The 12033-nt window shown below is 64.1% G+C and overlaps 1 protein-coding gene across 1 annotated transcript; it reads right to left on the reverse strand.

Annotated features, from left to right (window-relative positions):
- Positions 1 to 5036: 5036 nt before the first annotated feature.
- Positions 5037 to 8218, reverse strand: FGFRL1 (fibroblast growth factor receptor-like 1). The gene is given in 5 exon segments (XM_008569302.1): positions 5037 to 5867; positions 5994 to 6361; positions 6363 to 6609; positions 6720 to 6800; positions 7936 to 8218. Coding segments are annotated over 5 exon segments (1413 nt in total). The 5' UTR covers positions 8198 to 8218; the 3' UTR covers positions 5037 to 5412.
- Positions 8219 to 12033: the final 3815 nt, after the last annotated feature.

Raw genomic sequence — 12033 nt, forward strand, 5'->3', positions numbered from 1 at the left:
CCTCCAGAAGCTTCTTGAGAAGGGACCACTGGGAGTCCCCAGCTTCAGCCAAACCCATCCAGAGCCGAGCATGGGGCTGGAGGATCCAGGGAGACTTCACTCCTTCCCCGAGTCCCACCTGCCACCAGGGCTGGCTGCTGCACTGCAAGGTCACCCAGGGGCCCAAGTGACAGGGAGAGGGTCGCCAACCTGCCCGGCAGAGGTTGCAGAGGATGGCCAGTGAGGGCCCTAGGTCAGCCCCGAGCCATGGCCAGGCATGAGCAACGCCCCTCTGGAGAGCGTTTCTCTCTTCGGCGACTGTCTTGTGAACCAAAAAATAAACCTGCAGCTCCGGGGCCCTGCAGTGCCAGGCCCCACCAGCCTCTCAAGGAGCCCCTGGACCCAGCTTCCCCACCTGTTCCCGACACCTGTTCCACCAGAGCCCACCCAACCCTGGTCACACATGTCCAGTGAGGGCCCTGGCCAGGCCAGGCTGGGCACACGGCAATGTCAGTGCAGGGCACAGAGGAGCCCAGGAGCGCCCGGGCCCAGCCCCGCTCCTGCAGCCTCACCAGGTCCCTCCTGGGATGAGTGGCCGCGGCCTCCTACCCACTGGACATGGCAGGGCTCTGCTGAGCGCCCTCATCTCCTGGGATGTCCAGAAGCTTCTCAGGCCAGATGCTGGCACCGGCCTGGGAGGGGATGCTCCCCACATCCCAGCCCAGCCCAGGGAGCCCAGCTCCCCCCACACACCTGGCCCTGTGGGTATCCCTGACTGCCTGAGGCCCAGAGGCGCCCCCAGGCCAGCCGGGCTGCATGTGGCCCAGCCAGGCCCCTGCAGCAGGTCCAGACCCCACCAGGTGCTACCCTGGGAGGCTCAGGGTGGCCTGGCTCCTGCTTGGTCCTGGGCCCCCACACCTTGGCTGAGCCAGTGCTGTGCGTGGGCCCCTGTCCTGTGTCCCGAGCGCACATCCACGTTCCTGTTCCTGTCCTGAGCCCCCATCTCTGTGCCTCCGTCCTCTGTCCTTGTCCAGAGCCCTGGGGACAGACTCTGGTCTCAGGCCAGGCCCTCTGATCCACAGGACCGCGGGGGTGGGGCTGTCCCACGCCCCTTTGCTCTGCCATCGGCCTCAGGCCCCCCCTTTGGGACAGCTGCGGGCCGGCTTGAGGACACCCCTTTGAAGACAGGAGGGCCAGGTGCTGGAGGGGCGGGGGGGTGGTCATATCCGAGGCTGTCAGAGCTGGGGCTGCCCTTTCAAGTCCGCCGGGCTTCACAGGGAAGCGGCTTATCATGGCCGGGACGCGGGTCAGCGGGAGGATCGCAGGCCTGGCTCCAGGCCCAGCACCACGCCACCCTGATCCTCACCAGGACACAGAGTGTCCTCCCCGAGTGGCTGTAGGAAGCCCCCAGCTCAGCCTGGCCTGGTTTGGGGGTCACCCTGAGGACACTGCTGGATCCTTTCCTCTGACCCCCAGACTGGGACCACCAAGAAAGGGCCGCCCCCGGGAGCCCAGCAGACATTTGTGCTCCTGCCCCAGTCGCTGCAGCTCTGGCGGCTGCCCGCTGACCTTCCCGCAGCAGCCAAGGGCACTTGGGCCTGGCCTTGTCCATGTGGACGGGCAGGGAAGCCCAGGGCTCAGCCCCACCCTGGTGTGACAGCCGCCACTCTGGGCAAATCCCTTTCTCCCAGGGCCCCCTCAGCCGTGCAGGATGCTGTCCACAGGCCCCCTCGACCCTCCAGCTTCCCCCGGCCCCCAGCGTGTGGGTGTCCACCTCCTGGGCCTATGGAGGCCCTGTGGGGAGGGGGTGTCAGGGTCACAGGCCCTCTGTATCAGGTGTAGGAGTGTGGGGTGGGCAGAGAGGACGGGGCCCACAGAGGGGTGCCCCCACCTCCCTCGAGCCTGCTGGCCAGTGAGGCTGGGCTGTGGGGCGTCCGTCGTTCACCTCCTCTGCCTGGACGTCCTCATCTCCTCCCGTCCCTCCTGCCACACCCCAGGACCCATGGTACCCTCCGTCCCCAGCCTTGCCTCCTTCCTCACGTCCTCGAAGCACACAGGACCTGTGTCCCCGACATCATGCTCCGGCTGCCCCTGCAGGTGGGGGGCAGGGAACGTGGGGCGTAGGGGCCAGCGTGCACCTTTGCAACAGGGCCAGTCAGCGTGGGGACGGGAGCTGTGGCCAAAGGACGTCCATGTGGGATCATGGCAGCGTCGAGCTGCAGACGGTACAGGAATGGAGGGGTCAAGGGACTGTGGGCTCACGGTGGGGAGAAGGGTCCGAAAGCTGCAGGGGAGACAGTAGGGGCCGACCCCTGACGCAGCCACAGCAGCGCCTGGGGTCCCAGCAGCTGTGAGGGCGGCTCCTGAGTCCCCCTCGGGAGCCCCAGCCCAGCCTGGCACCCACCACGCCCGCAGGGTGACCGAGAGGCTCGGAGGTTGGCCCGCCACCCAGCATCTCTCCTCAGAACCTCTGGAAGGGTCCTCAGGGGAGGAGCTCGGTCTGGTCGTCTTGAGAACCCAGGACCCAGGGCCCCCGGCTCCACCAGCCACTTCCTGCCCATCGCGGGCCACACGGGGCATCAACCCCAGCCCCTTGGGTCCACAGGGCACCAGCCCCGAGGGAGGGCACAGATGGGGGCTCTGAGGCCCCAGAGTCACCTTCAGAGGTTCTGAGGGGACTGTGCCCTCGTACTGCCTGACCCCCAGCCCACTCCCTGGGGAGGGACAACTCCTGCAATCCACAGATGACCCTCTGCCCCAGGTCTCCTGCTGCCTGAGGTCTCCAGCCGCCTGGGGTCTCCACCCCTCCCCAGCTCCAGGCTGAAACCCAACCAGGCGCCAGCACAAAGCCTGGCTTGTCTGGGGAACATCTGTTCGGTCACCAGCTGTGGCGTCCTGGAGCCCCTGCTGATCCCTGGTCACCGTGGCTGGGCTTCCGATAGCATCCGCGGGTCATAGATGGCCCCTGTCTACTCGGGGCCACAGGCCCAGGCCTGTCCAAAACTGGGTCACTGCCTACGGGGTCAGGACCCCCACTGTAGTTCCCCTCAGAGACGGCCTCGCCTCCTTGGGGACAGGAGTGGGGTCCACCCTGGGGAGGCCAGAGGACAGGGAGGGAACATCTCAAAGGACGGGGCCTTGTCCCGGAATACATACGGGACCTAGTGGAGGGGGGATGAGGAGCAGAGAAGACCCAGCCCTGCCTTCAGGCCCAGCCCAGGGGGAGGCTCCCGATGACACCGAGAGGCCATTGTTGGCGGCAGAGACCTGGCAGGATGAGCAGCTGGCCAGGCACTGAACCTGACCCCACACACCAGCATGACCACGGCCCCCGGCCGCACCCCCAGCCTTGGGGATGCAGCACCTCATGCCCACAGCTTTGCCAAGTCCCACATGCAGCGTCTTGGGGCCTTTTCTTAAGAGGCCCTGGGTGGAGCAGGCAGCCGTGGGTCCGAGCCACCATGTCCTCAGCAGAAGCAGGCCATGGTCACAACACCGGAGGCGTGGCTGGGAGCATGCTTGGTCAGGGCCCTGAGGACAGAGGTGGCTGTGACCTAAGCCTGTCCCCACCCCAAGGCCACACAGCTGAAACCCCACAAGGCAGAACCAGGAACACAGGCGCTGCACTGAGGGCGTGGGGGCTGAGCCCCGTGTGGTGAGGGGGCACCATCTGGCCAGGCGTGCAGGACACTGGCCTGGCCAGTTCTGCTGGCGGTGCTCCAAGCACAGTGCCCCAGGATGGGTACCACACTTGGTGCCAGCTGGGCCCTGCCCCAGCACCCTAATGCCCCGGACTGCTGCCACCCCTTGTGAACACTGAGGCCCGGAAACCCAAGCCCTCCAGCCGGGAACTCTCAGGTCTCAGCCCCTGTGGCCCCGGCCCAGCAAAAGAACGCCAGGGGCCTTCCCCAGCTGCTGGTTACAATACAGAGGCCCACGCATGTGCACGCACATGCACACACGTGCACACGCAGACGCGGATACAGGCACAAACTCTGACCAGAGGAAAGGATGCACACTCTTGTTTAACAAAATAAATTAAATATAAGAGGCTTCAGCTCAAATCTATATAAAATTACAGAGGTTGGGGCCACCACGGGCAGTGGGCTGGAGGGTGCCTGGCCCCGAGGGGGTGTGGACATTCAGCGTGGCCTTGTGGGTCCCGGGTCCCAGGAGTGGCCAGAGTCCCTGCAACCCTGCCCCCTTTCATCATATTTAATATTATCTTAATTACTTAAATATAAATATCAAGGCCCCTCCTCTCTGGCACTGGGAGGTCAGGTGGGGCGAGGGGGGCGTCACCTCCAGTCATGCAGGGCCTGGGGCTGCAGTGCCCACTCCCAGCCGGCCCAGGGTACTGATGGCCTCCTGGACACCCAGGGCAGGTCATGGTGAAAACAACCGCCAAGGCTGGGCAGGGACACAGGAGGCGGGGGTGAGGGCCGAACACAGCCACCGTGAAATCCTCCTCCTCGTGGGGCCAGAGAGAATCCTTCATCATCTCGCTGGTCGCTACACGTGTGCTGCAGTCACACAACATGACCCTTTCCTTTACGGAGGCGTCTCAGTCCAAGTGTGTACACGTGTGCACATGTGCACCTGCCGTACGTGTGTGTGTGCGTGTGTGTGCATCTCACAGGGTGTGTGCGTGTATGTGCGTGCATCTGATGGTACGTGTGTGAATGTGTCTGGTTATATGTCTGTGTGTGTGTCCAGTGACGTGTATGCGTGTGTACGTGTGCGCGTGTGCACCTGCCGTACATATGTGTGTGCGTGTGTGTGTGCATGTGTGCATCTCACAGGGTGTGTGCGTGTATGTGCGTGCATCTGATGGTACGTGTGTGCATGTGTCTGGTTATATGTCTGTGTGTGTGTCCAGTGACGTGTATGCGTGTGTACGTGTGCGCGTGTGCACCTGCCGTACATATGTGTGTGCGTGTGTGTGTGCATGTGTGCATCTCACAGGGTGTGTGCGTGTATGTGCGTGCATCTGATGGTACGTGTGTGCATGTGTCTGGTTGTATGTCTGTGTGTGTGTCCAGTGACGTGTACGCATGTGTACGTGTGCTTCTCGTGGTATATCTGTGTGTGCGTGCATCTGGTGGCACGCGTGTGCACGTGTATGCGTGGATATGTGTATGCGAGTGGGTGTGCATGTGTGTAACTGGTGGCATGTGTGCATGTGTACCTCTTGCGATATGTCAGTGTGCGTGTGTGTGTATGGTGGTATGTCTGTGTGTTGTGCCCAGGTGCGTGGGTCCCAGTGGGTGGCCAGGTGTGTGCATGCCTCACGGGGCAGCCCCGGCGCTGGCCACTCCTGGCCAGCAGGCCCACCGCCCTCCATCGCAGTCCGCCCTCTGTCCCACCTGTGCACCCGCCCTCGGCCCTGTGTGCCCACCATGGCGCCCGGCACTCTGGAGAGGCAGCCACTATCTAGCACTGGTAGTGGATGTGCTGGTGCTGGTGGACCTTGCCCTCCATGTGTGAGTGCGTGTGTGAGTGCGTGTGTGTGTGCGTGTGGATGTCTGTGTAGAGTTTGGGGCACAGCTTAGGCCCAGCAGCTGAGCCTTGGCCCAGCAAGTGCTGGGGGGCTGCTGGGGGCCCATGCTCCTCACACAGCCCCACGCCCGCGCCAGTGCCGAGGACGGCTGTTGGCAGTAGATCCCTGTCCCCACCACGGTCGCGGGCTGCCCCGGGCGGGCGGTGCCCAGGCACAGACGGGGGCAGGGCAGGTGCGGGCACACACGGCTTCTTCTTGGCCTGACACAGCCACAGGAGCACGGTGCCCAGGATGAAGACAGCACCAGAAGGGATGCCGATGACCACGGGCCACGGCAGGCTGGAGGTTGGGGACGAGGGGGCCACCAGCGGCCCTGGCGGCTTTGGGTCTGCAAGAGACAGCAAGGAAAGGGGTGGGGAGGGGGAGGTAGGCACGGGACTGGGAGCGGCCAAGACCAGCTGGCAACTCTGCCCGTGTGGGGTGATGTGCACATGTGCCCGGGGCTGGGACGCACCTGGCAGCACGGTGAGGAAAGCGCTGCGGAAGCTGTAGCCCATGGTGTTGGCGCCCAGGCAGATGTACATGCCCGCGTCGTCCTGGCGGGCGCGTGCAATGAGCAGCTTGTTGAGGTAGGAGCCGTCGGGCCGCGACCACACGTCCCCTGTGGGCAGCACCACGAACTTCTGGCCGCCCACGTCGATGGTGGAGTTGTGGCGGCCCTCGGCACCGTACTCCACACGCTTCAGCCACTGGATCACGGGCTTCACGTCGCTGCGCACCTTGCACTGCAGAGACGTTGTGCCCCCGAAGTCCACCGTCGTGTTCACGGGGTGCGTGCCCGTCAGCACCGGCTTGGAGCGGGTGCGCTCTGCGGCGGGGAGGCAGCCGGTTCGACACGCGGCACGTGTACTTGCCGCTGTCCTCGGGCCGCAGGTTCTTCAGGCTCAGCGTCCACTTCTTCTTCCTGGACTCACTGGCCTCTGGGCGGGTCAAGGCCTGGTCGTCCTTCATCCACATGATGTCAGGCCGTGGGTACCCGCTGGCCACGCACTTGAGCCGCACAGAGCTACCCACGGGCCGCGCGATCACCCGGCGTCTCATCTTGGAGGGCTGCGTGAAGCGGGGCCGGGCTGCGGGGGGTGGGGGGGCACCAAGGTCAGGGGACGAGGGTGTGTGGGCACCAGGAGGGGCAGTCACCACCCCATCCAAGGCAGATAGTAATGCCCCACTCCACTCTCACCCCACTGCTGGCTGGCTGGGTCCTCCTGGCCCGCTGAGGGGCCGTCAGGTCCTGGGCTGTCCTTCCTGGGGCTGACATCTTCTGCAAAGAGGAAGGGCCCGGGGGAGGGCAGGTGAGAGGGGCCTGAGGAGCCCGTCGCCAGACCCCAATGTGGCCCCAGCTGGGACAGCCCTAGAAACCCAGGCAAGAGGCCGTGGGTGTGCCCCCACATAGATCCCAGGGACAGCTGGGCAAGCACCGCCTGCCCAGCCACTGCCTGGTGCAGGTGACCCTGGCAGGCACGGGTGGGGCTGCAGGGCTGGCCCCCCAGCCCGGCTCCAGGGGGTCTGTAGGACCCGTGAGAGGAGGGGGCTGGGCCTGGTGGCAGCTGCAGTAACCCTAACCCACATCAAGGGGCCGAGGACTTGGTGAGCAGACAGGCTTGCATGCCAGCCGGTCACTGTCCCCTTTGAAAGGGCTGAGGGACAGTCACAGGACTGCCACTCCACAGCCCGGGGTGGCCCTCGGCCCTGTCGGGCAGTGCCGAGGATGGCATGCCAAGGAATGTCCCCCCGCCCTGAGACAGCCACCTCCTCTGTGGAGCCTGGGACCAAGGACAGGCTGTGTCAGGCTGCCCCCAGACCTACTGTGAAATGGGCTACCCTGGCTCCCAAGGGCCCCACCCAGGGCCCCACACTCAGGGAGCCAGCAGAGGAGGGGCCATGTGAGCGCCTGGTACTATGTGTGGAGGGTGTGTCGCGAGGACACCTGTCCACTCCCCAATGCCCGGGCCCCAGGGGCAGAAGAGAACAGAAAGGCCATTCGTCCCGGCGGCCCCTCTGAACTCTGAAACCTGAGCCTCAAAGTCACAGCCGACACTAAGGCACAGCCTGCCATGCCGCGGCCATGTCCCCACCCGGCCCGCCCTTCAGTGGGGGTCCACCGCCTGGATGCCCCCCACCTCTCCTGCTGCCCCTGGGAGGAGGGGTCCAGGCTGCCCAGGGGACCCAGGCTTGGGGCAGGGACGTAGGTCGGTCACGCTGGGCTGCGAGCACAGGTCAAGCAGGCAGGTGGGAAGGTTTGCTGCTCAGGGCTGCATTGACGCACCTGCCCCAGGTAAGGGGACCCGGGGTCCACCCCAGGGGTGCCCTCCAGGTGAGACCCTGCCCTCCTGCACACCTGCCCAGGCTCTGGCCCAACCCATGACCTGTGACCCATGGCCCGGGTGCCGACTGACCCATCACGACGAGGGTGTAGTTGACGCTGATGCTGCCGAAGCCGTTCGTGGCTTTGCACACGTAGACCCCTGCGTCCCCCGGCTCCACCTCCTTCACCTTCAGCCCCTGCGGCAGCACCCGGAAGCGGCCCCAGCCACTGTGGATTGTGCGGCCATCCTTGGTCCACATGGTCAGGGGTGGCGGGTCCCCCTCTACTGGGCACTGCAGCCGCACGGTGCGGCCCAGCCGGGCTACCTGCCGCGGGACCACTTTGTCTGCCATCCTCGGGGGGCCTGCGGGTGGGTCGGGGACTCAGTCAGGGCAGAGGGTCTGTCCCTAGTTGGCCCCCAGTTGGGTCCAAACTCAGCCTGAGTAACCCCTTCAGAACCACAAGCCAAGAAAACAAGGCCATCTCCTGGTCATACAGGAAGGAGCCACATGTCCCCGGGCCACAGGAGATGGGGACCCCCAGGGACAAGGGGGCGAGGGGGCGGGGGCTCATGGCTGGCCCCACAGAGGCCCCTCATCCCCCCTCCTGCACCCCCCATCCCTCCAGGGCCCAGCCAGGCCTGGGCAAGGGGGCAGGAACCTCACAGCCTCGCTCGGGAACCAGGACACAGGTCAGCCAGAGCAGCTCACCCAGCTGGACGGCCAGGCACGTGGTCATCAGCATGTGCTGTGGCAAGGGGCACCTGCATGTGCCCGTGTGTGAGCAGGTTTGTGTGAGCACCAGAGTCTGTGTTCACATCTGGGTCTGAGTCCACGGGCCTGTCCACGGGCCACGCTCTGCCAGGTGGCTGAACTTGGAAGGGCTCAACAGCAAGACCCCGGGGTCAGAGAGTGAGCGTCTGGACAGGGCAGGGGCTGGGGCTGGCCATGGAGCTGCAGGGCTCACGTCCAGCTGGAGATGGCCTGGCCCAAGGAGCCAGCTCTGGTGTGGTGTCCACATGAGGGGGGCCGTGGCAGGGTCCTCCTCTGCTTTGGTGCCTCCAGATCAGGAGCACGGACCAGGGGTGACTGATACTGTGGGGTCTCAAGGCAGGAGAGGCCCGGGCCCCGCAGCTCCTGACTGTCAGGCCCGGGCCTGGCAGGGAGGGGCCCCCGTGCACGTGTGGAGCCCAGGGCGGGACGCAGCGTCTGGACCACGGGCCTGCATGAGGGTGGGCGTGCCCTCCACCCCCTGCACCCCACATCGGGAGGACCCTGCCCGCCAGCCCACTGGTGAGGGGTGGCCACCTTTGACCGGGAGGGCCAGCGTCCAGGCACAACATCCCAGGCTGGCCACAGAGGTGCCAAGAGGCGGGGCTACTCAGCGACGCTATCGCGGGGAGCCCGAGGACAGCATGTGTTTTTAATAACCGGCTGGTATTTCTTCAACATGCAATTACCAGCTGGTCATGTTACCAGCCTTGGCAGCCCCCGTCCGAAGTACTTCTGTGGGCAACTCTGGAGACTCCAGCAGCGACCTCCACCTGGCCCCTCGCGTCTGTGGACAGGGATCCCTCAGGGAGCCCCTCACCGCCTCTCCGGAGCCCACCCCTCTGTCTGACGGGCTGAGGACAGCCCACCTGGGTGGAGGGAGCTGACCTCCGATTCCAGGCTATGGGGGCCATGGCGTGGCACACGGGGTTCCCTCCTCCTATGACCAGAAACATGAAGAGGCTGAGAGGGGAGGCTCTGACCCACCACGTTCTGCACTCAGGTCCCTCCACTCCGGCCATGGGCCCAAGGCCAGTGCCAGCCAGCTGAGGTCCCCATAGCAACCCCTGTCCTCCTCAGTCTCCCTGGCCCCTCTGGAAAGGGAAAGGGGGACCCCAGTCCCCACCCAGCTTGCAGTGGGAGGGGCTGTGGGGCCCTCAGACGTGTTGGCCTCCTGAGACCCCCTACTTAGCCCCCCCCGGTCCCCACCCCCTGCAGGTCCCAGCCCCATTCCCAGGCAGACCCTGCCCACCACCTGTTGCTGCTTGAAATCCTGCCATTCACAGGGCCCCCAGCCTGTCCTGTGCCCTGGGCCTTTCTGGGCAGACGCTGGGCACAAGCCTCACACACATGCAAGCACACACATGTGCACGCACACTTGCAACTGCCCAGAAAGAGCAGGGGAGAGACAGCGCCCGGCCCTGTCCTGGGGACATACCGGGGCTGCACAAGGACCGGGCCACCCCCACGCCCTCACAGCTCAGAAAAGAGCCTGCCCCTGTGGAGAAAAGCCTGGCTGCACTTCAAGGAGGACGACCCCAGCTCCAGTCTCCTGCCTACCACCCCCTGCCCACAGGCTGTGAGAAGAGAAACTTGAGGAGGTGGGTTGGGGGTGTCTACTGTGAGGCAGGAGCCTAAGGATGATGGGCACAGACAGAGAGGTTGGGACCCTCCCACCCCCATAGTCACTGCAGAGCCAAGTGACCGCCAGACGGCCGGAAGCGTGGCCCCCAGGGCACTGCTGGGGGACAGGCTGGCGGCAGCAGCCTGACTGGAGGAGCCAGCCTTATCCTAAAACAAACAGCACACCCCCCCCGCGGCAAGCCCTGTCCCTACCCCACCCCCACCTGGGCTCCACTGGACCTGGTGCCAGGCCAGGCACCCGGGGTCCAGGCCTTCTGCAGAGACCCTTCAGGAGGGCCCGCCTGGTGGAAGCCGGTCCCCCAGATTCCTGGGGCTCTGGCAATAGCAAGGCACCCCACTCTGTATTTAACCCACAAAACAGAGCCCCTCTGTTTCACCTGGACGGGGCATCCAACCACTCAGCTACAGGCAAACTTAGGCAAGACCTGAAGCCCATGGGCACCTGGTGGGGGAACTGGCTGCCCCTCAGCCCAGCCTAGGAGGGAAGCACTGACCCCCCACTTCCACCCTGGGACCTCCACCAGGCCGCAGGCTCCCACCAGGCCATCTCCTCCAGGAAGCCCCCAACCACACACACACCCTACGCCACCGCCCTGAGAAGTCGTGGCACAGGCAGGATGCAGATGGCTGCACGGCGGGGCCGAGTCGGGTGACAGATACAGGGTAAACTGAGGCTGGGACAGAGTCTCACTCCCCTGACGTGTTCAGGGGATTAAACATCAAGGAGGTGAGTTGGGAGGGGATTACCACTGCTGCCTTCTCTCCCGTCCCTTCCTCTCTCTGCCACCCCCAGCTGTGAAAACAGCCAAGACTGGAGGGCTGGGGAGGGGCTGCCCGAGCAGCAAGGCCCCAGAGGGTGCGCAGCAACCTGGAGGACCCAGGCCCCCATGCCACCCAGAGCTCAGGCATGTCACACAGACACTGTCACTCTGTCCCCAGAAGGAGACAGCGAGAACACCTTCGCCAGACGTTATGCCCAGATGCACACTGTCTCCTGATGCACACATCTGTCCCTAGACACAGAATTCTGTCCCTAGACACTGCCCCCAGATGCACAACTCTGTCCCCACATACATTTATCCCCAGATGCACATCTGTCCCTAAACACACATACACTGTCCCCAGACACATACCCTCCAGACACAGAACTCTGTCCTCAGACACAGACATGTGTCCCCAGACACACACTCTATCTCCAGATACACAACTCTGTCTCCAGATGCTATCGCCAGATGCATACATCTCTCCCTAAACATGCACACACTGTCCCCAGACGCATGCATCTGTCTCCAGATGCTGTCCCGATACACAACTGTCCCCAGACACACACATCTGTTCCCAGACACTATGCCCAGGTGCATAACTCTGTCCCCAGGTTCACTGTCCCCAGATGCAGAACTCTGTCCCCAGATGTATACATTTGTCCCCAGCCTCACACTCGGTCCCCAGATGTTGTCCCTAGACACACACATTTGTCCTCACACACTGTCCTCAGATGCACACTGTTCCCAGACACACTGTCCCCAAATGTTGACCCTATACAAGTCTGTCACCAGATGTCCTAGATGCACACATCTGTCCCCAAATGAACACATCTATCCCCAGACACACACATTTGTCCCCCCACACACTGTCCCCACATAGTATCCCCAGACATTGACCCTGGACACAGAACTCTGTCCCCAGATGCTGTCTGAAATGCACATATCTGTCCTAAATGAATACTTCTGTCACCAGACACTGGCCCCACACAATGGCCTCAGACACACACTTTA

This window comes from Galeopterus variegatus, unplaced genomic scaffold (assembly GCF_000696425.1).
Source record: "Galeopterus variegatus unplaced genomic scaffold, G_variegatus-3.0.2 Scaffold26, whole genome shotgun sequence".
Taxonomy (NCBI): domain Eukaryota; kingdom Metazoa; phylum Chordata; class Mammalia; order Dermoptera; family Cynocephalidae; genus Galeopterus; species Galeopterus variegatus.